Raw genomic sequence first — 25961 nt, 5'->3', positions numbered from 1 at the left:
TATAGGTACCACGTATATGTATTTGTGCCGCTGCTCTGCGCGTTGACAAAGACAACCATCCCCGCCAGGCCGCACCCGGCCCGTCCGCCCCCTCCCCGGCCTGCCCTGGTTGTGCAGCCTGCAGGAACGCGGCCGGGGGCCGCCCTACGTGGTGGCCCCGTCACACTCCCCCACAGTCAGCTTCAAGGCTCCCTGCTGGTGCAGAGTCTTTAAGGCTTTGAACTCCAAGGGCATGGTGTGGGGGCTGGCCTGCGAGGTGTAGCCGTACTTGAGGCTGTCGTAGTAGTGGTACTTGACCGGGTGCTGGTTCTGGTCCAGGGGGAAGGGCCAGAAGCCGTAGAGGTGGATGCGGTTGCAGAAGCGAGTGGCCAGGGTGTACATGAGGAGGCCGGTGGTGGGTCGCTTGATGTGCACCTTGTTGGTCAGCCAGTACCTGCAAAAAGACAGAAGAGGAAAGCCTGTTATTGCCCCCGTGGCTGTGCTCGCACACGCAGCTCATCTCTTGTGCTTTTTTCCCCCTTCCCGGCCTCCAGCGGAGATATATTGGTGATTCAAAGTGAGAGGTTTCTGACTAGCAGAAGAGTTCTCCATGCCAAGAAAGCCTCTCTGGGGAATGCTTCATGAATAAGCATCTCCTGCTCTCTGTCTGGCGGTTACACCACACGTGTTGCTATGGCATTGAAGCATCTCATGTCTCGGCAATCCGTTATGAAAAACAAATTGCTCGCAACGCTGGCCTTCGGAGATGTGGAAGAGTTCCCCAGGCACACTCCCTCCTCCCCGAACACGTTTGATGCTGCCGCTGCCTGCTCAAGCCCTCGCTGCGGGATCTGCCAGTGGATTATTGGTGATGGATAATTCAAAGGGCCTGGGTGCAGGTGACTGAACATGGGACACGTCTTGCTCCTCATTCACGCTTCCTGCTGGGCTCCCGAGGGTCTGGGGCTCAGACAGCAGGAACCCGCAGGAGAGCAGAGCCATAATCCTGCAAATTAGCTTTTCACGAAAGCCATTAAAATTTAGCAACCAAGGCACAAAATGTACTTGCTTGTTCTCAGTGAGATAAGAGGAAAATTGACTTTTCTGGTGAATCAAATTCCAGAAGCATGCACGGAAAGGAGGGGCCGGGTTCATTGGGGTCCAACGCCCCAGAACTGGCCAGGAACCGGCAGCTGAACTAAGTATGAGTGTGGTGTTTGAGGAAGGATGTCCTCCTTCCCTGACTCCTCTCCTCAGCACCCAGCATGGAAGAGGAGCAAGAAAGTGGGGAGAAACCAGCAAGAATACATGTCACCACTGGCCTTTTGTGGGCTTGCCCAGGGGATGAGCTATGGGGACAGCAAAGCTTGCTGCGGTGCTACTGCTTCATCCCACAAGTGGCTGCCAAACAGATTCCTTGATTTTTTCAAGGGGAATTGCATCAGGCCCCTGATGTGCACAGAGAAGTAGGAGGTTATCAGAGCTGTTTAATGCTGGATTAGGGTATCCTCCTGCAGCAGGAAAGCCACCCAGGAGGAGCTGTCACATTGGAGGTGGCTCTGGGGGAAGATGCAGCCTTCAGTTTGAGGGCACTGCTCAGCAAGCTACTGGGGTACCTGCCCAGCCTGCCCAAAATGCTGACTTTTTTTTTTTTTTAGATATATTAAGAATGACAAAAATGATAAGGGCCGCACTCCAAGGAGCCCTCCCAGCCTCAGCAGGAAGGGGATCTGCCAAAACAACCCAACACCACCAAGCACTCCAAACCTTTCTGCAATATCACAGTGGACAGTGGCAATTCAGATGCTTAGAAGGAAAATAACAGATACCATACACAATATATCACGTCCAAACCATACCACAGGTCACACCACAGCTCTTCCAAGTCACTTCTTACACAATTAAGGTGGAAAATCTCCAGTGAGTGCTGGGGAATACTTTTTAATGATCATTTTGTGGCAGGAGTGTGGGATGATCTCCCTCTTTTCTCTCCCACCACTGCCCAGCGGAGACAGTGGCCACATCCCCAGTGCAGGAGAGAACAGCTGGGGATGGAAATAAAACCTAATTAATTCTGTAAATCCAAATGAGGTTGTCTGGGCGCACATGGGATGCTGTGTCAACAGCACACCTTTAATATGTGAGGTCCGGGATTTTAATTAGGAGGAAAGATAATCTTGAAGCAGGCAGTAATTATTTTTCAAATTGGCTACACCAATCACCATAACTATTAACTGCAACATTTTATGGAAAGAGACAGCAATTAAAAGAGAAGAGCAAAGAGCAGTCCTGAAACTCAATGCCTCCTTTCTCAGAGCCCTTCCGAGCACCGACCTCCTTCAGAAGCAGCGTAAACAAACCCTCAGGGGTGTAAGCAGCCACAGAGATGGTTTGGCACCTGAGTGGGATGCAGCTATGGATAAGAGCCATAATGCTGCCAGGCAGGAATTGCCTGAGACAGCTCTTGTTTGGAGGAGCATGATAACGACAGATGGAAAATGCCACCAGAGCATCGAGGCCATCTTTTGTAAGGGAGCAGCCCAGACACAGACAGGGCTGAGCCCCTACCCGAGCTGATACTTGGTGCTAGCCAAGGACAGAGGTTTTGGAAGGAGCAGCTCAGCGCCCTGTGCTTCCTCCTCACCAGGTACCATCCACCATGGACACGGCAGGTGTCTTGCAAAAGAGACTTCACCAGTCCCTCCGTGGCCACTGGGAAAAGTGCTGCTCCTCCCCAAAACCCAGGCAAAACCTAACAGTTCCAGCACATGGAGCAATCACAGAAACACCGATTTCCCAGTAGGTTTCTAAGAAGTCTCCTGAGCAGAACTGCCCAGCACTGCTGCTGTTGTGTGGCTCAGTTCTTGAGGCCCGGTGGGAATCCCTCCGGAGACAAAATGCTCCGATGCCACCCGTAGGAAGCCCTAGCTCCCACCTGTATCTGGAGGGAGTGACAGTGTTCATCCTCCTCCTGCATTGCCCAGTGCATTGAATTTGGGGGGCAGAATCTGTCCCTAGCTTGTGCCAAAATGCTGGGTGCAGGACTCCTCTCTGCAGACAGCATTTGGGACCATTAGCAAGGACAGGATCCTGCTCTGTGCTTGCACATCACCTTCTGATATATCCAAGGAAACCCTCAAGTAATGTGTACCCTTCAGGCAAGGGTTAAACAGCAGGATAAAATGAACTAAAAATCTATCACACTGATGAAATGAGTAAAAGAACGCCAGGTCAATGAAGAAATCAAGTTTCAGCAGCATCGGCTGCATTATTTTGTGATACAAATCAGAATAGCTGAAATAATGCAATTTCAGACCCTTTTAAAACAGCTTATTTGTCCAAGTGCGATACAAACACAAGCTGTTGTGGAGGTGCTAGCCCCTGAGTGTCTGAAGCACATTATCTGCCTGCCACACACATCCTGCTCCCATTAACGCTCGCAAGAGGCTGGCTGAAGGCAATCAGCACCCTGCTGGCACCCCGTGCTCCCACTGCTGCACGCCAGGACAGGGCCAGCAGGGAACGGCACAGAGAGGAGATGAAGTGCTGGAGCCCGGGGGGAGAGCGAAATCTTCTTGTCCATCCATCTGTGTGTCCAGTTTCCTCCTTCACCTCCAACAAAATAACCTTACAGTGACCAGATCTGTGCTGGATGGGGACTGACCCTCAGGTCCTCACCGAGAGTCCCAAAGCTGTGCCTGGAGCTGGGCTTCATCCCCAGCCTGGGCAGAGCCCAAACTTCAAACATCACATGCAGGGGGAGATGGGGCTTGGGTTACAGTGTCCCAACACAAGGAAATCAATGCTGAGGGACTAAAGATTGGTAACAGATGAATAACCACATTCTCACCCAGGTCTGGGTACCTGCAATGCCCCTGTGGACACAGAGGGTACTCAACATCCACAAGCTGAGCCATCGCCAAGCAGACAGAAGTGGAGGAATGTAACTGGGAAGAGAATCACTATTTCTTTTCCCTTTCCCTCCTATGCTTCTCCATTTCTTTTTACGAAGAGATACCTAAATCTTCTTCCTGATTAACTGGAACCAATTAAGCATCACGGGGACCTGGTGGAGACAGACACCAGCTTGGATACAGCGTGCCTCATTTGCTCGTGCAGAAGGGGCGAGAATAATTGCCCACAGAAGCGTTCCTTCCTGCGATACCGCTTATCTAACCCACGCACAGCTTTACTTAGATGTTATTTGGGTATGAGGACCCAGAGAGAGATCTGAGGTGAGGATGAAGCCACCTCATGTCCCACCCAGCTGTGTTTCTGAGGACACACGGCAGAGCCATGCTACAAAAGCTGCAGGCACCACGCGAGGTGATCGCTGTCACAGAGAGCACGCCCGAGCTGTCACGGCTGCTTGGATGGTAAAACTAATGGGAGAGCAAGCCAAGGAGCTGGAAGATCTATTGATTTTTATATTTTTTTTTAAAGAAGCTCTTAATAAAATCTGATGGGATTAGAATTGGTTACAGCTAAGAGAGCCTTGTGATGGACACGGTGAGAAAAGCTAGACTAGATTATACGAGGCGAACCGAAACGCGTCCATGAATTCTCTGCAAGAGGTGATAGTCAGACCTCCAGACATAATTATTTCCCCCCGTTTCCTGCATTTCATGTTATTTCTCTAACAAAAGCTGCTTGGCAATGGGGATTACAAGGCTTTTTGGAGACGCTAACAGATGACTTATAAGGGGCTCGCTTGCTTCCCAGCCAGAAGATGAGCACCGCGCTTGCCAGAAGCATCGCCCAGGAGACATTTCAGAGAATCTCTCAGAAGTGAGTCATGCACCCCAAAACCCATGGAACTGGCACTGGAAACAGGCTCCTTAGCTGTAACCCTGCTCCATCACTTTGACAGCTTGTTCCTGAGCCCCTCCATCGAAATGCTGATGGCTCTCCCCACTCTTGGCATGCAGGGAGCAGAGCTGGTGAGTTTAACTGCGAGAGAAGAGGCTCTGTCCTACTGCATTGGTCATCCAGAACCACCAACACAAAGTCAACCAGCAAACATTTAAGGCACCAGCACAGCAGGGAAGGTGGTGTCTCACATGATGCTGTTAAGGACAACAAAAGCAAAATGCTTTTTATTTATCTCAGTGATGCACGCTCTACAAGTGCCTCAAATGCACTGCAAATTATAGGAAGAAGTGTTCAATTGCCACGGAAATGCATTTTGGTCTGGGGGAAAGCAGAGCAGGACAATAAATTCTGCAGTTCAAGGAAGAGTCAAGAACTTACGAATGTATTTCTCTGGAAGTGAAGGAAGAAGAGTAAAGGCAACGCTTTTGTAGCTGAATTGAAGTTGGCTGAAATAACATTAGTTTGTGTAGAAAGTGCAATTGCTTAAAAAAAAAAAAAAGAAAATACTTAAAAGAATTTCTTAGCTGAAAGACCTTCCCCATTTCTTTGTGGTTTCCAAACCAACTTAGGATAGATTATAAATCAAAGGTAGCTCTATCCAGCAAAGAAGAAGGGACAACTCTATCACTGCAGTGCAAGAGGGTGTTCAGAAGCCTTTGTGGGTTATTGTCTCTCAGCTGCATGCTACACTCCACAGGGTGTCTTAATTGCACAAATCTCAGATCCATCAAAGGAAAAGCTTAATGCTATAACTGCTGCGTTCCTCAGAGAGATGGGGGCTGTGGAAGTTGTTGGAGACCATGCCCCTCTAACAGCAAAGAGTTCATCAAGCAAAAATATACGATGATTATAGAAATTAGTATCAAAGACAACAAATAACTAAACTCCTGGTCATTCTGGTCAGTTTGACTCGGGGAAAGACTCCTTCCTCACCCCAAACTGCACCATATGCTATAGTAATCATTAATCTACAGCATCCTTGTTTTCCTGCTGCTGAGCTGTTAAGCAGGAGGGCAGGCAGGCAGCAGCTCCCCTGGCTCGAAGGGGAGCCGAGCAGCTTGGGGCACCCTCCTCTCATCCCGTGGGGAGCTGGGCAGCGGTGCCCAGCCCCAGCAGACCCTCACAGAGCTTTCTGCGGGGAGGTGCTGGCACCAGGAGCGGTTGCCAGCACAGGATTAGCAGCCTGTTGATTTAAAGGGCTTATTACAGGAGCTTAATTCTATTTTGACAGATGAAAGTAAGTCAATTACATCTAGAAATAGCTCAGAATTTGGGTGATTTTCCCCCCTTTTACGTGAGTTGTGGTGTCATTTTCCTTCCCTTTCTTTACCTCAAAGCGAGCATTTTCTGTAAAAAGCTTCTGAGGCCCAGGGAAGCCTCAAGCACAGGCACTGGAGGGCAGACCCGGCTGTCCTCAAGCCTTGCTGCTGCCTGGGATTCACCGTGACACCAGAGCCTGGCTTAGGCTGGCTCGTGCTGGAAACCAACCCGAGAGCATCCCCAGGGCCTGCCCCATGCCCAGTCCATCCCTGGCATGAGGCGATGTCAGCAGGGAGCAACCCCTCCAAAAAGCTCAGGCTGGAAGGTGCAGGGGGGAAGAAATGCCCGAAGTAATCAAGAACTGTTAGTGCTTAGGCTTAGAGGGGGGAGCATCAGCTGCTCAAATAGATCCCCAGCCTGGGAGAGCAACAGGTTGGGGTCCGGATCAGAGAGAACTGCTGCTGCAAAGGGGCTGCTACTAAGCCACCTCCTGCACAAGCCACCACCTGCCTGCTCTCCCTAAATACCTAACAAATGATCTCTCACCCCAGAGAAATAAAGCAAGAGCCTACCTCATCCCCAGGGCATTCATGTAGAAGTCTCACCCCTGGGGCTCCCTTCCTTTATAACCTCCCTGGTAGCCTCCAGCTGTGCCTTCCCCACTTCTGAAATTGCAGCAGCTCCTTCTTGCCCTCCCAACACACCCATTCACCACCACCTGAGCCTATTTACCTGATCAGCAGGACCGGGCCATGTCAGACCTTTCTCTGCCTTAGAAGTTCATTTGAGATGAGCACTGTAATTAGCACCAGTACAGGAGCACATGGGCTACTCAAGAACTACTCAGGAACTACTGGGTCTTGCCCTTTTCAACCTACCACCAGCTCCCTGATGTGAGGAGCTGGGTGATGTCCCCATGTGTTGCTCAGGCCCATGGTGACAAGCCTTGTCACTAGCCAGCACACGCATATTTCCCCTAGGAAAGCCCTAACTGTAGTTTGGGGAGTGATTGTGGTGACATCCAGGCTTACAGCCAGCAAAGCACCGTCAGACTCGGGCTCTGTTGCACGGCTAGGACACCTCACACTCAGCCCAGTGAGAAGCCCCCGCTTGCAAGGTGGTCTCCAGTTCTCATTTAGGGCCCAGCCATGGCTCGTGGAGTCTTCCTCGCGGTCTGCAGAAGAAACAGCTCGTGCTGTTTGCCTCCAGCACAAACCCAGCTCAGGAAGCTCACGGACTGCTGGCTCCGAGCGCATCAACTGTGCTCTCACCCTCGGACAGCGTGCAGCAGGCGCAGCGAGGGGTAGGCAGTCCTGACGTTGATGCGGTGCTTCAGGATGAGCTCGTTCACCCACTCCACGCGCTCCTTGCCCCCCTTGGCCATGAATGCCGGGATCCACAGGATGCTGCCGTTGAGGCTGTGCAGGCGCTGCAGCAGCTTCTCCCGCCACGTCTCGTTCACCAGGTCCTCGAAGGCTCGCTGGATGACCGACGGGTTCATGGTCACCAGGTCCGTCTTCATGCCCACGTCCTGCGAGTACTCCTGGACGGGGGCCAGGTTGCACCTGCGAGGGGAAACACTGAACAGCCCTCTGCAGTGGATATGAGAGAGGGCACTAACAAATACTGTGGGGGTGATGCTCAGTGCCAGGACAGTGACAGATGTGCTGTTTGCCCTCACTTTTTGGAAGGAGAAAGGAAGAAGAATGAGGCTTTGTGATAAATTAGAGAGGCTCTCACCTGGTAGTGACGAGCTATGTCAATATGCTGGCACGCGTGTGCAGGTTCCTCTGGGCACTGCTAATGCTGCGTGTAACTGTGGGCGGGTTTGTACGGTCTGTATTGCTGCTGGTGCAGCTCAAAAATAACGCAGAGCAACAAACCTCCCTTGTTTGCTGCCACAGCAGATTTAAAATGAAATGGCTTTTCCCACGCAAGGAAGATGTTTGCCTCTGTAAGTGCCTGCGCACCCCACGGCAGCAGCAGCAGCAGCTCGGGCAGGCTGGCAGATGTCCCCAGGTGGAACATGCACCAGCACTGACAATGACACCAGCAGGAGGTGGATGCCACAGGACGTGGGCTCCACGGGGTTTGGCTGATTGGAGCCTGTGACCTTCAGAAACCCAGTTTCATTCCATCATTTTAATTGCTGCCTCCTCTGGGGCTGTGCAGGCGGGTAGGGGCTCCTGTGCTCCTGTGAGGGATGAGGATGGAGGGGCTGTGGGATAAATTGCCAGCAGATCCCCCCTGTTATATGGGAGGTTCCTACAGCACACTGTGCTCTCCGGTGGTGTTTTACAGTGAATTTACAGTATTTAATGAGCAGGAATTGTGTCTTAACCGTCTGTCTCCATAACCAGCCATTACTGCTATTTTCCCCCACTTTGCAGATGGGGAAATAATGGAAAGAAAACCCAGCAAGCAGCATGCGGGGCCCTGGAGCCCATCCGATGTGCTCGCCGCAGGAGTCAAATGGCTTAAAATAAACGTTGGGTCTGAAGAGCAAAGCTGTGGACAGAGCCCATGGCCAGCCCTGCTGAAAAGGCTGCCAGGAGCAAAGCTCCTCGTGAGGATGCAGTTTTGAGTGGTGGCTCAGCCAATCTATGGTGGGAAGAGCCCGTCCACGCCAGCCCTGCACTAGCACACGTGGCTGGGGAGACTTCACCCCAAATCCCAGTCCTACCCCGCCTTATGCCCAGCAAAACTTTTCTCTCGCAGCTTTGCTGCCTGACATGAAACCCCTCCATAACTTTGCCAGAAGAGCAACAGGCTGTTTTCTCCTTTGCTCTCTCTGGTTTTGTTTAAGGATGCAAATGGGTGCAGTCCCCTGTGGCCAGGAGGGAGCTGCCGGCAGCCGGGCTGGAGCAGCTGGCCATGAGCAGGGGCAGAGGTGACATTATCCTCGTCCCCACGTCACGCAGGGGACTGCCTCCGTGAGCCGCTGATGGATTGGGCTGTCTTCATAATAGACTTGCCAGGAAGCAAATGTCTGCACATACATAAATCATCAGCGGGCTCCCACAGCCCCTCAGCTAGCGGATGTACATGGGTGTTGGGGATGGATGGGAGGGCTGGCGCGCTCCTCCTCTGCACTCCGAGCATCTTAGGGAGGGAATTTCGGGCAGATCAGGACCTGCCACTGTGGCCCGTGGGGCAGTGTGACTGCAGGACATGGGTGCTGGGGACAGCAGGGTGAGAAGACATGGGCTGTGTTTGCAAGGAGCGCTTGGCAGTGGTTGGAGGAGATCACAGCAAGGTGTTTGCATCGGTGAACTTTATGCTTGCACCTCTCCAACCCCCCCAAACCCACCACATGGCAGGATGCAGCCCCTACCTGATCACAAAGCTGTGTGCATCGATCTCGGGGCCGCAGCCACTGCTGAGCAGGACCCCTGAGTTGCCCACGATGGCGCAGGAGGGGAACTGCTTGCCCTTGAGGGGTGAGGTGCGGGGCAGCAGCTCGTACAGGTTCTGAGAGACGTTCATGGTGCTGTCCCTGTCAAAGACGTAGTGGATGATGTCCCCCGGCTTCAGCGTCCCCTTCAGCACCGAAATGTCTTTCTCTGCATCCAGGAACTTCAAGATCTGTTTCCTGGGGACAGGGAAGAAAACGGCCCCATCAGTTCAGGTACAGAGGGGATTTGGGTAACGCAGAAGATGAACTCTTTGTCTCCTGCCTGCCCTGCAGGAACAGCTTCCAAATAGCTGTCTCCACCCTAATGCCCTCTCCTGCCCCATCCAGCCCTTCCAGCAGGCTAGCGTGGCTGGCCCACCATCAGTGGGGTCTCTGCATTCCCCCCGGGGCACGCCAGCATTGCACACCAGTTGCACTTGGCCTGGAAACTGGGGGCTCGAATGCTGCGCGTTTCACGGCTGCAGGGCCAGCTGGTTCAGCTGGGAACTCATTTCCAAGCGATCGCTTACAGATATGAAGTCTAGCTCAGCAGGAGATAAGCCTTTTATTTCTTCCTTGACTTCTTTAGATGATATACAGAGGCAATTTGCCAGCTTGCACTGGAGAGGACCAGATCTGTCTCTTGTCCTATAGGTAATTACCAGTACCTGATCTTCAAAGAGAGTGTCTGGTTGTGTCTCCATTTGGATGAGGCTGGTTTAATGTCGTGCTTAATGCTTTCATTACTTCTGTCAACAACAGCTGGAGACGAAGAGTCATTTATTACTACTTCAGCTCTAGAGAAAAGAAAGACAGGGCGAGGGAGAGAGACAGGATCCGTTAGCATCCCAATGGCATTTCTAATCACTGTCTTCGGCGGTGGCTGCTGGAATTCAAACTTCATCAGAAAAGCAAAATTGTAGTTATTACCTAAACGAGAACTGAAAGCCTGTTTGTATTCCGCCACGCTCAAGCCGACACAGATCCTTAAATACCTGCTCGCTCACACAAACACATACTTACAGGTTTACATAAAACACAATTGTACACATCCAGCCGGAGAAGCGCATGCACAGGGAGACACGAGCACACTGCAGACAGGCTGGCAGACGACACACACAGCCCTGCGGAGCCCCAAATGTCACCGAGAGATGGGCTGCACCCCAAAGCTGAGCCCCTCAGCTCCTGGGGTGGGTAAAAACCTCAAGAGGGAAACACAACCTGCACTTCACCCTATGGAGAAATGAATTAATTGAGCTGCTGGGTGCTGCTTGTGAGGTTGGGTACTCACTGTGAAGACCCCAAACAGGGGGAGATTGGCTTGCTGGTAACTTTTTTTTTCCCCATTGAAAAAGAACAAAATGATTTCAGCATCTATCCTGCCTGCTCCATGCCCAGAAATGAGCAGGGGGATGAGAAACAGCCAGATACACTCATGCTGGGGTTTGGAGATGATCACTGGGAGACCCCAGCTTTTAATCCCTGCTCTAAGAGGCAAATAGGCCCCAGCACTTCAGTGCAATTTACATCAAATGGCATAAATTAAGGGAGCCTCTGCATATTTGATTTCAGCCAGCCGCCCTCCAAAGAGAATACCCAAGCATCTCATCAAGAAGCTGTGCATGTGTCTGCAGCCCCGAAAAAGCCTTCACACTTCAGAGCGCTCTGAAAAACACACAGCCAAAGCACTTGCTACCAGCTGAAGGGAATCTCCCTCTGTAGTGCAAAGGGCTTTTTCCAGCCAGGGAACGGTTTGTAAATAAATACATTCATAAAAGGCAGGTAAAGCCCAGGGTGGGAAAAGAGGGAGAGATGGGGCAGAGCTGGTAGCCCAGGCTCACGGCAATGTGTAGCTCCTGGGAGCACATCTCCAGCCCAAGGCTGGTGCTCCTGAGGACGCATTACATCACAAACTATGTAGTGTTGCAGAGAGGAAGGGAAATGTGTTGATAAAGGCTAGATGTCAGTGTCCTCGTGTGTGCTTGTACATACCAGATGCTACGGGACCTTCTCCAGAGGCTGCCTCCAGTGGAGGTTGTTTCCCATCCTGTGTTTTGCTATTTTGTCTCATGCCTTGCAAAGCTTACTTATGAGGTGTCAGAAACCTTAAAGGAAATAGGGTAAAGGAATCTGAGGAATAACTATGATTTTTTTTTGTTGTTGTTCTGTCCATTTTCTGTGTTTGGATGATGTGTTGTGCCACCGTCGCAGAATGGCACAGCTCTTTCTTTCTTGCGTGGTGTCGCTGGGCTTTACAACTTGGCAGCGCTGGGATGACACAACATCATCGTAAAAATAACACAGAGAGGCATCGAGTGAGGCTGTGATGCCACGAAATGTCTCTGCAAGGGAGCGACGTTACAGAACTGCATTACGATAAAACCAAATGGGGTTCTGATGTCAAAGCAAGCTCTCTCCCTCCTAATAGCACGTAGTAAACTACGAAAATGGCAACTCTATCACTGACTTATTTTCACCATAAGTAACTCTCTCTTTCTCATTCTCTCAATCACCGCAACTTGCAGATCCTTGGTTATTTGCAAATGATTATTGCACTGAGCTGGGGAAGGAGGGAGAGAAACGATTAAGAAAATGCAAAGCAGAAGTGAAAAGAAACAGATACATTTGCTAAATAAGACCAGCACTATCCAGCGAAGAGGAGAAGCAGATTAATAGCTGCCTTACAGCAAAAACAAATGAACACAAAATCTAATTTACAAACCTATTAGATTTGCTATGTAAGCTGTTCACAGCTGATCTGATTGTACCTCTGCCTCCAGAACTCCTGCAAGACAAAGGAAATGCATTATTTATAAACCCGGCTCCTCTTTGCCAAGCATTGTTCAACAGTCAAGAGATCCTGCTCCGAAGGGCTCTGAACTGAGACACGGCTCGCATCTCACCCCATCCAGAACGGAGATGTCCTGATGCCTGTGAAGGGCTTTTCACATCCCTCGTCGCTGCTGCCCTACTGCGACCGTAAAACCATTACAGCAAAAAGCTCCTAACCAACCCAATTAATAATACCTGCGCTCTCTAACCAGCCATCAAAGACATCTGGTCTCTGTTGTCAAAGCAGCGTGCAGCCTACAGGTTGCGTTAAATACATCTCAACTTTTTTTTTTTTTTTTTTTTTTTTTTTTTTTTTTTTTTTACCGCATCAGGTGGGAGCTATGCCTAGAGAAGGTCTCCTCCAGGTCTCCAAGGGATGTCTCCCTGTCCTTCTCCAGGGCACTGATGGAATGACGTGGCCAGGATTCATGCCTCTGGCTTCATCCTGGGATTCAATTTGGACCACCCAATGTCTCCATTTATCCCAAATGAGCCAACAGCCTCCTGGGTGACTTGCAGAGACCTTGTCCTCACCATGCGCCTTCTCCCAGCTTCCAGTGACCCAAGAGAGACCCAGGGCCCTGTTCCAACCTGCTCTGGTCCCATGGGTGCCCTGAAGCCCCTGGTCTCCACCCTTGGTGTGACCTGGCTGAAGCTATGAGGCCAACTCACCGGGGTCACTCACAAGCTGGAGCTGGGACCTGAAGGGACAGCCTTGTCACTGCCACAGCCAGGCAGCCCTGCACAAGGACGGGCACCAACCCTGCCTGAGCAGGACCTGTGGGAAGGCAGAGCCCATGTTTCCAGCACCAGGCGCTGGACTGTTGCTATAATTTAAAATAGGTGGGACCAAGCCCCTTCAGAAACCAGTGTCACTCATATGGCCCATAAATCCTTTGTTAAACAAATCCCAGTGTTGTTCTGCATTTAGCTGCAGAGCCCCTTCTTGCTTTAGCTCGCTATTTTGTAGCAGGCCACAAAGAATCTGTCCCCTGCTTTCTGGTGACACTCAGTGGCAGACACATTTTAGCCACCACGTCCTCATTGCTCCATTTTATTGTTTCTATTGTACAGATAGCTGTATGAACACGCTCATAAAGAGAACCAAATTCTTTTCCAGCAGAAATATTATTACCTGGAAATATATCCCTTAATGAAAATGTATCTCAGGAGCAGGTATTTCTAGCAGTCCTAAAAAGATCCCAGGTGTATTAGACACAAATGAAATAGTGAGCATGGCCATTTGGTAGCATTAAAAAGATTTTCAGGCTTGTGGGATGTGATGTAAACCCCTTAGTTAGGCTGAGAGCAACCCTCAGCACTGCATGATATAAAACCCTTGGAGAAGCTGTGATGGTTGTCCCTTCCCTCCCTCCCTCCCACGGGAGCCCATTCTATGGCCAAGCCACTGAGATTCTTCCTCCAACACTCTCCTTTTTCCTCTGACAAACCTGAGAGCTAGCAAGCTGTTTCACAGCAGGACTGGCTTATTCCTAGAGCCTACTGGCATTTAACAAGCCTCTGCTTTAATGGGGTTCACCGCGGGTTGTGGGAGCAGGCTGGATTAGCGTGCAAACCACGCATCCTTTCAGAGACGTCTCCTCTGAAGGAGCCTTCCAAATGGGATTCACACTCCTTCACACTTGCTGTAAGAGAGATAGGGACTGGATTAAGGGCTTAGAAAAAAGAAATGTTGCTCTCTGAATAAGTGCTGGTTCACAATCTCTGTGAAAGGGGGGGAAAAATCACAGAAATCTGGAAGTGGAGAAGACCTCTTAGTGCCCACCTCATCCACTTTTTGGGGCTACAGCAGGAATGATCCAAAGCTTCACAACATGTTATTCAAATGCATTTATCCAAGCTAAGCTTTACATGCCCCCAGTGACAGCTCTGTGCATGTTTTCTCCTGAAATTCAGGCAGGTGCTTGGGCAGGTGATGCTGGATGTGAGGAAGAAGATCCGGGAGCCCACCTCCCAGCTCGCTGCGTGTGGAGGCAGTGGGGAGAGAGGTCAGCTCTTCATTTTCCCTCCACTGTGAAAAGCAAAAGTTTTCAAAATATTGCAATGCAAACAGAGCACAAAGTGTTCAATGCAAACAGCACAAAGTGTTCTTGTGGTTGCCCTGTTCAGGCACCCAAGAGGGCAAGAAAATGCTGCCTTCCTCCCTGGGTGGGTATTTATATGATCTGTACCCTATTATGGCAGTGAACTGCTGTCTTATATGAACTTGGAAGGGACAGCTCAGCAGTGGAGGAGTGAGCAGGGCTCTGCTAGCCAGCATCTGGCCCAGAGGCAGCAGGGATGCTCTTGGCAAGCTCCTGAGATGCTGGCAGGGATGCTGCTCCCCCCACTGGGCTTGGGTTCTCTCTCCAAGCCACAGAGATTGCCTGAGACTGGGACATGATACTTGGCTGAAGCTCTCCACTTGTCCAGTCAACCCTAAAACACTCCTGTGACCTCAAAACCACCAGCCTTTCCATCCTTCCTGTCCCACACTGCAACTTCTGGATGCTCTCCCTACAATCTCCCTTTCTACAACCAAAGACAATGAGAGCTGTGATACCACGGGGAAGATTCCCCCATCCAGATGTCTCTCTCAGCCCTCCAGCAGGTACCAGCCAGGCACACCAGTTGCTCAAAATGCCCCCAGTTTAGCCAAGCACCACATTTTCCAGGGTTTGCCACAGCTACCAACACAGCCAAGCTACTATTGCTGTACCACCTCTCCAGTCCCACTTGGGAAGAGGAAAACTTTAAGAAATGGAAGGTAGTAATTAAGAGGTACATGTTAAACAAACAAACAAACAAACAAACACAATGCTTTTTATTACACCTTACTGACCTGGAGTTTCAAATCTCTTGGCTTCAAAAGGCAAAGACCAACCTCGATTAAAATTGCACTGATAGGCATTGATTTTGAAAAGCTTTCTGGTGCTACAGCGTGTTTAGATTGAATTGCTTTATTAATCTAGCTGTTATCAGTTTGATTGTATAGCCAGCCCCACAAAGTACCAACCTGCTTCCTAATCCTATTATTTACAAAACGCTCTTCTTTTGACTTCGGCTTGGATGTTTTCCAGCGATAAGTTGCATCTATATGCGATAATGCCTTATTACTGGCTTATGCCATCCTTTCTTATTTTTGCTGTAAGATTTTTCAAGCTGAATTTTGACTGTCTAAGATATTATATAGGTCAAAATATTCTGTGCTTAGTTCTAGAGTGACACTGATTCATATATCAGAGAAGAATGAAAAAATGTCTTATGGTTCAGGTCCAAATTTTCTTGGATGAATAATTCCTCACAAACCAGGTATGCAAAGACTTTTCCATTCACAGTCTATGAATGGGCTGTTTAGGGGTTTTGGTTCCCTTTTCATCATTGTCCACTTCTTAAATGATTCTCTTAATTGTTGCTCAGTGCAGTTTGGTTTTGCTTTCAGCAATTTCAATACATGGAATCAAAGCTGCTCTGACTGAACAAGTAGGTCACACAGCTTCTTTGGGTGACTGGGTCTCTACAAGCAGGCTTTGCACACCCCTGTTTGCAAGCTTACAAATCTGAAAATGTGTTTGCCGTGGGTATTTTACAAAACCCACCTCATGTTCCTCCTTCTTCCCAGAGCAGAAGACACATGGGAAGCAGGCACAACAAGCGTGGATGGTCCAAATATGTGAGCTACACAATTCGGCCACATCCAAGCACCAGGTCAGCTGCATTTGCATTTCTAGAACAAAACCTGCCAGAGCCTTCCTGACCCAGGATGAGCCAAGTTGCCCCAGCTCCCGTCTCCTCCCTCCTCCGCATAAAACAGAGGTAGTAACAGCACCGTAACCCGTAGGGGGATTGTTAAACAAAATTTATTCATCCGAATTCCTCAGAAAGACAGCTTGGAGTGCCACAGTTTTATCTGAGGAGTGCAAATGAGTAACACCTACTGAGTGAGCTTCCACAGCCCTCTTTTGCATTAGGAGCATCTTGTGATCCTCGCTTTAAGGCTGGGATGGTGACAGGGAAGCGGCTTGGCCTGTGACACCGGAGGTGACGGGTCCACAGCCCAGGACAGGAGCAGATGCCTCCTGCCCTTCCTGAGCACAGCTCTTGCTGGCTGAGGGGAAGCACACGTAACACAAAGGGCCACAGGAATTGATCACAGGTGTGATGCCCGGCCTGGGCAATGCCAGCAGGGCACTGACAGACCCCCTGCAGGCCAGGCCGACCTGCTCACTGCCACCAGAAGGCCTGGGGAAAGGGAAACTGGAAGCTGGCACTGGAAACGAACTACAAACATGTAGATAACACCCTTCCTCCAAAGCCTGACACACTTCAGCTCTGCTGATGCTCTCAATGATAGGTAATCTGACGTGCATGCATGTGGGCCAGACCTGGCGGTGTCAGGGACTGGCTGGCACCCACACCCCACCATGTTAGAGAAGGGCTCATGTTCTCTGGCTGCCCCATGAAATGACCAAATTCATTCTGATGACCAAGAGAAATGCAGTCATCGAGATAAGCCCTGTGCTCCCTGAGCCCTCGGGGAAGGGGCCTTCAGGGTCAGGATTCACTCAGGACAGTACTGCAAAACTGGGACGAGGACACAGGCTTCAACCTTCCCTCCTCTCCCCTGAAGTTTGGGGGTTGTGTTGAGACCAGCAGAAGGTCGCATTCATCAGCAAGTCCCCTTGGGGGCTTCTCGCTGGATGCTCAGCTGATTGCTGAGGGGAGCATGTCAAAGCCCATCCACATGATGAGCTGCTGTCGCTATCGCAGAAGAGACAAAACACGCAGAGGGAACGCTCTATTCAGAGGGAGGCAGGCCCACAACATCGGCCAACTGCCAACTGGGAAACTAAAGCCAAAATTGGGTGAGGAATGATGGCATCGACCCCATTTCTGACCCTGGAGATGGGATGCTGGCACACAACACCGCCTGCCCACCCCAGTCTTCCCCTCGCACCAAAAACCCAGCTGCCAGGCTCATTTCTCACTCACCGCCCCATATATATTTTATATCATGTCAGGAGGAGCCAGGACATTTGAGATTTGCCCATCATTCCCGGTGACATTTCATCAGTTGCTTTTGAGGTTTTCAATCCAGGGTGTGAAGGAGACTGCGATTAAGAGGAGCGGTGGCCGTTGGGCAGCCCTGCCAGCATGCACTCTCCTGGCGAGCAAGGTTCCTCTCTAGGGATTAATTTGGAGGAAATTTCTAAAGCATTTGTCTGCTAGGATGAAAGAGCCTGCAATATATCTTGATGAGACATTTGAAATCTCACTTCGATGTGTTTAAAATCTCACTTGTTCATATTGTCACAGCTTGGCAGCCAGGGTGTCAAAAACTTCCTAAATATCAGGTGCTATTTTTGCAGCTCCAAGTTCCACTCTCTCTATCGAGTCATACAACCACATTTCAGAGATCGTGCCTGTACCAGGGGATTCAAGAACATCACCTTGCCTCACTAGTTGGGGAGCAAGGTTGGGAGGCTCGGTGACAAAGTGCCAGCCGACAGCCTCGCTGCTGCTCATGGCACTTGCTATCACCCTTCTTGAGTAAAAGGAGGTCTGTCAGTCTTGTACAAACCAGCCTTTCTAATTTAACTGCTTCCTCCCATGCCACAGCCCCACCTCCATCACTTCACCCACCCCACAGCCCGCGAGGGAAGGGGAAGGTTGGAGGTGCTCAGCATCGAAGCAGCCCCGTGTGCCAGGCAGAACCGTGGCTCCGCATCAGCTCCTGTGGAAATGAGAGCAGGGTTTGGCCCTGAGCTTTCTGCCTGGCTGCAAATCACTGTGTGCAATCACTGCCAGTGTACGCCGAGGGCACAGGAATCGAGACACATGAGTTTGCAAAACAGAGACACCTATTGCTTAATAGGGATAAGCCAATTAGGCTGAAATGCTTACGTGACAAAAACAGTGCAGAAGTAGCAGGAAAAGCACAGTTCCAAAGGTGAAAGGACATGAGGCAAACAAAGGGCCACCTGCAGCACATCACCAGGGTGCTGCTTGGGGATCCCTTCGTGCTGGGGTAACCAGAGCGTCGCCACTAAATCCCAGTCCGTGTCTGAAGGAGCTGTGAGGGGCAGGAGGATGCTGGCAGCACGCTGAAGGTCCCTGCTGCCCCCCAGGGTCTGCGGGTCTGGGGTTCACAGGCTCTGTCTCTCTCGCACCTGTAGAGTGTCAGTCTCACATCCACACACGTTCCTCACAGTGTCAGCATGGCTCGACTCCATCACCCCGTGACACTCCTGTTTTATCGCTGCTCTAAAGACAAAACACTCACGTGCTCGCAGGGATGAAATGTCACACGCTTCACCTCTCCCCATCCTGCATACCGGCAGGCCTTATTCCTTCCTTCGTCTTCTTTGGCTATGTTAGTGAAATATCCAGCAAAGAAACAGCCACTGAAGCAGGCTAAAAGCATCCAGAGAGGGGCTTGGGACAGGGGTGTTGTCTGCGGATTTAATTTTCCCCTTCTGGAAGGGAGAAGGTGAAATACCAAGAGTCCAGGGAAGACCTAGCAAAGAGCTGAGGGAGACAAATGTGTCACTACTTAAAAACCATGTCTACACTGTATGTTCGTCCCGAGATCATTTTTTTTTCAGCCAACTGAGCAGAGCTATCAGAGAGCACAAGCAGTAGAGCATCAGTCTTGCAGGAGATCCTGTCTTCCTGAGCATCCTTGTCCTAAAGGGCAGAAATCCCAGCGGCTCTTGTAGCATCACGGGTGCCACGTACCTTGGGAAATGATTGAGGGTCCCCAGGCTCATTGGGATACTCAGGGTCTCATGTTTTCCTTTTTCCACTGTCAGCGTGGACGCTGAGGACCTCTCCTGGGCAGTGACATCCTCTTGGTGCAGATTTTCTGTATGAACATCCTCAACATGACATTGGGTACCAGGAGTACCCTGGTGAGAGCTGCACCCCATGGTCAGCAAACACCTGAGCCATTCGTCTACCATCAGAGGCATTCCCCAGAAATGGAGCCACCTTTGCAAGGACCTATTCCCCTGAGGATGCTGTCCAGATGCCATGCATTGAAAAAATATTGTCGTTTCAGAGTTCAGCTTCCTCTCCCTTCCCCTGTCTCACAAAACCACGCTGTGGAGATCCAGGCAGCAGCAGGAAGAAGTTTAATTACCAAGTGAGCAGCTGTTGGGCGACAGTCGAGTGTGCTTCTGAGTGCCTGAGAAGGTGCAGGGGATGTCTGATGACAACGCTCAACCTTAGCAGGGGAAACATGTCCCCAGCCATAGCTGCTGGCTTATGTTCCCAAGGATGATGGTGACACCTGGGTCAGAGGTGACGGATGGTGGTGGGACAACCGCCCCTCAAACAGGGATGCCTGGAGCCTGCTGTGATGCTGTCTGAGGGAGGGAGGCCACAAGAGCACAGCAAAACCTTGTTGTGACGGTGACAGTGCGTGCTTTTAAAAGCAGCCTTGCATATGGAGAGTGCTCGGTGGGCAGGGACAGGGTGCTCAGCATGCAGATGGCCAGCCTGGTGGTTTTTTTTGTTTGTTTGTGCTATTCCCAGTGGGTTTCTATGTGCAATGACAAGGACTTCAGTTGCAGTAGCAACAAGCAAGAGTCTAGCGCTTAATTTTGGAAAGAACTGACCCTGTGAACAAGCAACCAGCTTGATGAATTGCACACCACGCAAACAAGAGACCTGTGTATGTTCAACAGCAAGACCAGTGAAGTCAGCGTGCCAGCAGTGCTGCTGGTGAGGGTGCTTATCCCAAGGCCACCACCACCAAGGCTGCTGCTTAGCCAAGGCAAAGGACTTGCTTAGATTTACAGTGGGAGCACAAAGGAAACAGAGCTGTAAGGATTCCTTTTTTTTTTTTTTTTTCCTTGCTATTGAATTGCGATGGGCAGAGCTACTGACACCAGCCTGCTCTGCCATGCTGTTTGCTGAAGGACACTTCAAAGTCTGCTCCCACGGTAAATTTGCTGGGACAGGGAATTCCCTGGTTTCCAGAGCCAGCTGGGGAAGGACAGCAGGGAAAAAGCAAAATAATTACTGTCTAATACTGTGGTTTGGGTTTATTTCTTGCTGCTGAAGGTGACCCAGACCCAAGGAAAGCAAATGATGGAGGCAATTAGAGGAAGCCTGGCTTTGAAACAACTGTTTTTTTATAGCAACAGTGCTTGTAGATGCATTATTTGAGTAGTTCTGCTCTTAGGGATGAAAAACCAAAACACTCATAAATGGGAAGCCCAGGGAAAGGTATAGGAGCTCCTGTTAAATGCTTTTCTGGAGGATCTGAAGCACATTTGGCATGCAGGTAGGCAAAGACGAACAGATGTCCAAGCAGAATAACCACGGTTGCTGCAGGCATGTGAGCACAGAATATAAGAGGAAAAAAAAAAAAAGAAAAGACAAGCCTTTTATCAGTGTCCATTCCCTTCCAGATTTAAATGGTGCATTTGCAGGGTTAGTGACTGGACAAAGAAAGCCCACCTAGGTGAAAGGGAAACTTGTAGCACTTATCGGGGTGGCTTTTGTCTCCTCAGCACTCTGGTTGTAGCAGCTGGGACCGGCTGTAGCTCCAGCACCTCCGTGCCCAAGGAGAGTTGGCTGGAGAAGCAGCCAGAGGGCTGCTGCCATCGCTCCCCTCATGGGCATCCTCGGAAATCCCCTCCTTGGGGTCTTGCAGGCAGCAGATGGGCAGGACTGGACTGAAGTTTTCACCAGCTGTAAGGAAAACCCCACAGAGGGCCTGGTTATGTTCCTGGCACTGGATTTGGCTTTGCTCCACTGGACAGCTCAGGGTCCTGCTGGTGTTTCCCTCCTGCTGCTCATCCCTCCTGCAGGCACCACTGCTCCTGCTGTCCCCTCAGAGCTCAGCTTGAGGAAATAAGCTAAGATTCATCCCCTTCACCTTCCCTAGGCAGCAGCACGGGGGTTTTGCCCATTATGTTGTGGCAGCCACCCCTGCCCTCCTCCCCCTGTGGCTCGTCAGGAGATGGGGCTTTTCTGTGCCACAGCAGTGCTGACAGGGAGCAAGGGGAGCTCTGCAGCCAACCTGAAAATGGGCTGCTGGAGGTATTGTCAGGAGTGTGGCAATCAAAGCCTACACCGAATATTTCCTCATTCAAATCAGCGCTCCAACATTGCTTTTATTTTCCAGCCCGATGCGTCACGGGGCTTTTGTTAGAGCCTTGCCATACCCAACGAGTACAAAGGCCTCTCCACGGACTTGATTTGCATGAACAGTTACTTGGTGTCCGTGGGATCTGCGCTGCGGAGAGGCGTTCCTCCTCCAGACCCACCCAGGTAATTGTTGGTTCCTGTGCACCCGCTGTGTGAGCGCACAAAAGCCGGGGTTGGCAGAGTGTGGCACTTTTCTTCAGCAAAACTTTCCGGTGTAGAGCAAGTCTTTGACTCCGGGTCAGGCGCAATAAATCACAGCCCGAAGGACTTCAGCAGGATGTTTATAGTCGATGGACCAGCCTTGACAAGAAGTGTTATGACTGTAGCATGCTACAGGCCACTCAGAGCAAACGCATCAGCCACTGCCGAGGACGTGAAGCCTTTTTGTGGCTCTCCCGAGACTTCGACAGGCAGGCGTTGGAAACGTGGCGATTTGACGACAAGCTTCGGGGCAGGCCAGCGATATTTAATCCTCCAGTTCATCACTTCAAAGAGCAGGATATGATTCCTGTTCTAATCAGGATGGAAAGGCGCGTGGTCCGGACTAGCAGAGAAAAAGGTTGACTCATATTAAGTCTGACCCATTACCAAGTGTCAAGTGCTGCCTAAGATGGCTCACGCTAATTCCAGAAGTCACCTGGTGGCAGCAGGTCACCAGCTCCCTCTACAGACAATCAGGACACAGCCGGACCCCTGCAGAACCGCTACGGCAGATGCATAACAAAGAGTCCCTTTAAACCGCCACCAAGGAGCAGAATTTTCCAACAATTATCCCCCTCGCTTTCCCAATAATTATCCCACTCCTTTGTCTGCCTCCGCAGAAGGCAGGAGAGGTCTGGCCCGCTCCCCTGTCCTAGGCTGGATGAAGAAATGGCAGCGATTGCTGTTGCATTCCCCAAGCCAGCCCCGAATGCCTCTTTTGTCTCTTTTCTGGGGAAACAAAGAGCTGTGCACGGAGCGGTGCGGGGAAAGGCGGGCGCCAACGGGCTGCAGGAAAAGTTCAGCGGCCGGGATGAGGGTGGCTGCTGGGGACCGACGTGGCCACGCCGCTGGAAACATCCACATGTCACCGCTGGAAACCTCTGCATGTCACCCCGGTGGGACAGGAGCAAGGGCGAGCGCATCCACCTCCCCTTTGGCACCCCACCACCGGCTCCAGGCAGGTGGGCAGAGGGGTGCCCGTGCCGAAATGGGTGAGAGGAAAGGGCTAGTGAGAGCAGCACAGCGCCGGGCCCCAGAAACTGCTGATTTTCCATCCTTGCCCCAGCACTGTCATTTAGCCTCTTTGTTTCAGCTTCTCCCCTCTGCAGGAGGAGGGATAATAGTATCTGGAGGAGCAAAGATGCTTGCTTCCTAAGGAGTCTCCTTCTTCAGGAAGCTCCGCCAGGCAGAGATGCTCTCAGCTCCAAGCCCCCTTTTTCACCTGTGATGCTGGGAACTTTTTGTCTGGGCAAACAGCATGATTTTTTTTTTTTTGTCCGTTTGCCAGTAATATTACATTTTTACTTTGTACCTAATGAACATTTTGTTCTCTCTTTCTTCGATTTCCCAGTATTTGTAGGTGAGAGAAATATGTTCCTCCTGTTCCTACCCGTACGAGGCAGATCCTTCCAAAGACAATCCAAATCACAGGCAGGGGGCAGGGTATGTGTAAAAGTGGGCAAGCTGTTCGCTCCTCGCAATAATTAGAGAGTGTTTCGATGCCAAGGAAAAAGAAGAAAAGAGTTGCACCTGCCTGCAGCTCCCAGCCCCTCGGTGCCAGGGGTCTCTGCCTGCCTCTTCCCCCTGCTTCCCGTTTGGGCCATGCCAACCACCGAGGTGGTGCCAGGGGATCGGGGAGGAGGACACCAAGCTAAATCATCCACCAGCTGGATATTCCAAACCTGGGAGAGAGCTGAACAAAAAGCCAGTGGCTTCCAAACCTCTAACAGGGTGGAACTGTTCCCTTCTGGGAATGCCGAGAGCTCCTAGAAAACTTTGCGGTTTCTCTACACCACGGCACACATTTTGTCTTCCCCTTTACCTACAAGTCCTGATTGGAAAAGATGCCGCTAGCACGTGGCCCCAGAAGCTGAAAAACCATAACCATCTCCTGGGCTGTCTCACTCTTTGCAACTTTGCTACCTCTCCCCAGCAATGCCTTTCAGCCAGGTCACAGCATCGTGTTGGCTGTCACCAGCACCATGGCTGCACGCAGGGATGGGGTGTTCCTTGTACCAGGCTCCTGTGCTAAGAGTCAAGGGTGTACGATGAGCAGAGCTTGGGATGAAGGAGCTCAAACATAGGCTACTTCAGGGATTTGGGATATGCAATGGGGAAAAGATGTGGGTGGGAATGGAGAAAGGAGGAGAAAGGGTTGTTGTGTCCTACTTCATGGTGACTTTTAAATATAGTCTCACCTTTGCTCTGGGTGTCCCTGTGTCCCAGCCAATGTGGTAGCTTATTTATAAAGAAAATAAATTGGTCTGGGACTAATGCACGTGTATCAGAGGGCACCAGATCATAGGAAGCCTCCTTCAGTCCCTGGGGCAGTGAGTGCGTCTTAGCCAGGGGCACAGGGATCTCCTCTCCTGCCCACGTTACCTCCCGCACTTGCTGAAACGCCGTATGAAAGAGGCTGCTCGATATTCCTGCAGAACTCATCTGACCCTGTTGCTGTCTCTGCCGCTGAACTGTTTGGCAGTACTTCCTTGGAGAACTACAGCAACAAACTCAGATGCCAGGGCTTGGAGATAAGCAGCCAGCAAACATCCAATTTCCATAACACGTACAGTAAAGGGAGGAGGGGAAAAAAACAACAAAACCAAACCCAAAAAACACCTGGAAGTCCCTAATGAACCTGGGTGAAGAGCAGGACAAGTAACTAACACAACAGAATAGATTTTCAATAAGGGCACAGCAAGTTCTAGCAGGCAGATCTAGCAGATAGGCGAGGAGGGAGAAGAAAGAGCCAAAGCCGGAAAAAAGGATGGGAGGAAAGCGAGGGGATCGGAGCAGCCTGTCCGATCGGGAGGATGCTCCTGAAGCATTTCATTTCCTTTCTTATTGTATAGGCAGCGTCAGCTCGTAGCAGAGCAATAATCTGCCCAGCCTGGTAACCTACAGCCTGGTGCTGGATGTTTCTGGGCAGGGCTACTGACCTTTAAGCACTTCTAGCCCGTGGCACCCGGCGTAATCCAACAATGAAGCAATGACAAACATCACCGCGTTTCATTTACAGTTTTAGCCGAGTGCTAGGTGTTTGTTCTGAGCTACTCCAGCAGGAAATTCCACCCAGTCCTGAGCAGAAAGAAGGACCCCGTGCCATTTTGGCACCACCAGGGCACCCCCCATTCCTACAGCGATGTGACTTGTTTTCCCACGCTGCTGCAGTGAGTTCCTCGGGTTAATGCAAGCCCTCCTCTCCGCTCTTCCTCCTCTCACTCCCTCATTTACCAAGCAGCCTTCCGAGATGGGGTTTACGGGGCGGGTAGGGCATTGCTCCTCTTCCCAGATTTAGGGTTCCTTAGTCCCTGCCACACAGGACGCCCCAGGTAGGAGCGGTACGCGATCCTAAAGCCTCCGACCCAACAGCCAAACAGCTTGAGCTCTCCCAGTGCTCTCCATCACCCCCCACCCATCCCAAATCTTGTCCCTGCTCCCTCTCTCCCTTCCCACGGACAGATCCTCGCCCCAGCCCCCTGCAGACCGGCCCCTTCCCACCGCCCCAGGGTGCAGGGTACCCGCTCCACCACGCCCACCCGGACCCACCGAGCCCCCCGGGATGCAGCTCTCCCCTCCATCCCCAGCCGAGCCGCAGCCCCCTCTCCCCAACCCCTCTCTACCACCCCGAAGCTGCCGGCACCGCTCCAGCACCGCCACCGGGACCTGCACCCGGCTCAGCACCCCAACCCGGAGCGGGATGCCGTGCCTCTGGGGGACCGGCACCTGCTCCAGCACCCGACCCGGCCCGATATCTCCACGTCCCCAACGGGACCAGGACCGGCCCCATCTCCCCGTCCCACCCGGTCCCCTCCCGTCCCACCGGGGGGGGGGTCCCGGGGGGTCCCTCCCGGGGCTGCCGCCGGCTGCGCGGTGCGCGGAGCGAGCTCCCTGCCCACTTGGGCTCTCGAGGAGCCGGCAGAGCAGGAGACAAAGAAAACTGTCCGGCCGCTCCCCGAGCCCCGCTCCTCCTCCTCCATCCTCCATCCTCCTCCTCCTCCTCCTCCATCCTCCGCGCCGCGGAGCGGGGGCTCCTTACCCGCTGCCCTCCTCCTCCTCGATCTCGGAGATGTCGGCGAAGATGAGGAAGCCGACCAGCAGCGTGAGCAAAGCCAGCGTCCAGCCCCGGCACGGCAGCGGCATGGCTCCGGGGGCCGAGCCGTGCCGAGCCGCTCCGCGGGGCGCTGAGCGCGGCTCCGCGTCCCGGCACCGCCGCCACCGCCCCCCGGCGGGGCCGCTCCGCCCCTCGGCGCCCGCCGAGCTC

The 25961-nt window shown here is 51.7% G+C and overlaps 1 protein-coding gene across 2 annotated transcripts; it reads right to left on the bottom strand.

The window, feature by feature from the left end:
* ST8SIA2 (ST8 alpha-N-acetyl-neuraminide alpha-2,8-sialyltransferase 2) lies at positions 1 to 25961 on the bottom strand. 2 transcript variants are annotated; one of them, XM_038185087.2, is made up of 6 exons: positions 25737 to 25959; positions 12228 to 12290; positions 10174 to 10302; positions 9446 to 9703; positions 7383 to 7676; positions 1 to 433 (listed from the first exon to the last, which is right to left on the bottom strand). In XM_038185087.2, exons 1-6 carry the CDS (start codon positions 25838 to 25840, stop codon positions 145 to 147), a joined length of 1137 nt encoding a protein of 378 aa, XP_038041015.1. In that variant the 5' UTR covers positions 25841 to 25959; the 3' UTR covers positions 1 to 144. The 2 variants fall into 2 exon arrangements, with proteins under 2 accessions (XP_038041015.1, XP_038041017.1); XM_038185089.2 differs by lacking the exon at positions 10174 to 10302 and having other exon boundaries at positions 25737 to 25961.

The sequence above is a fragment of the Anas platyrhynchos genome, chromosome 11, assembly GCF_047663525.1.
Source record: "Anas platyrhynchos isolate ZD024472 breed Pekin duck chromosome 11, IASCAAS_PekinDuck_T2T, whole genome shotgun sequence".
Lineage (NCBI taxonomy): Eukaryota > Metazoa > Chordata > Aves > Anseriformes > Anatidae > Anas > Anas platyrhynchos.
The sequence above is the reverse complement of the archived record's forward strand: the minus strand, read 5'-3'. Positions and strand labels throughout refer to the sequence as shown.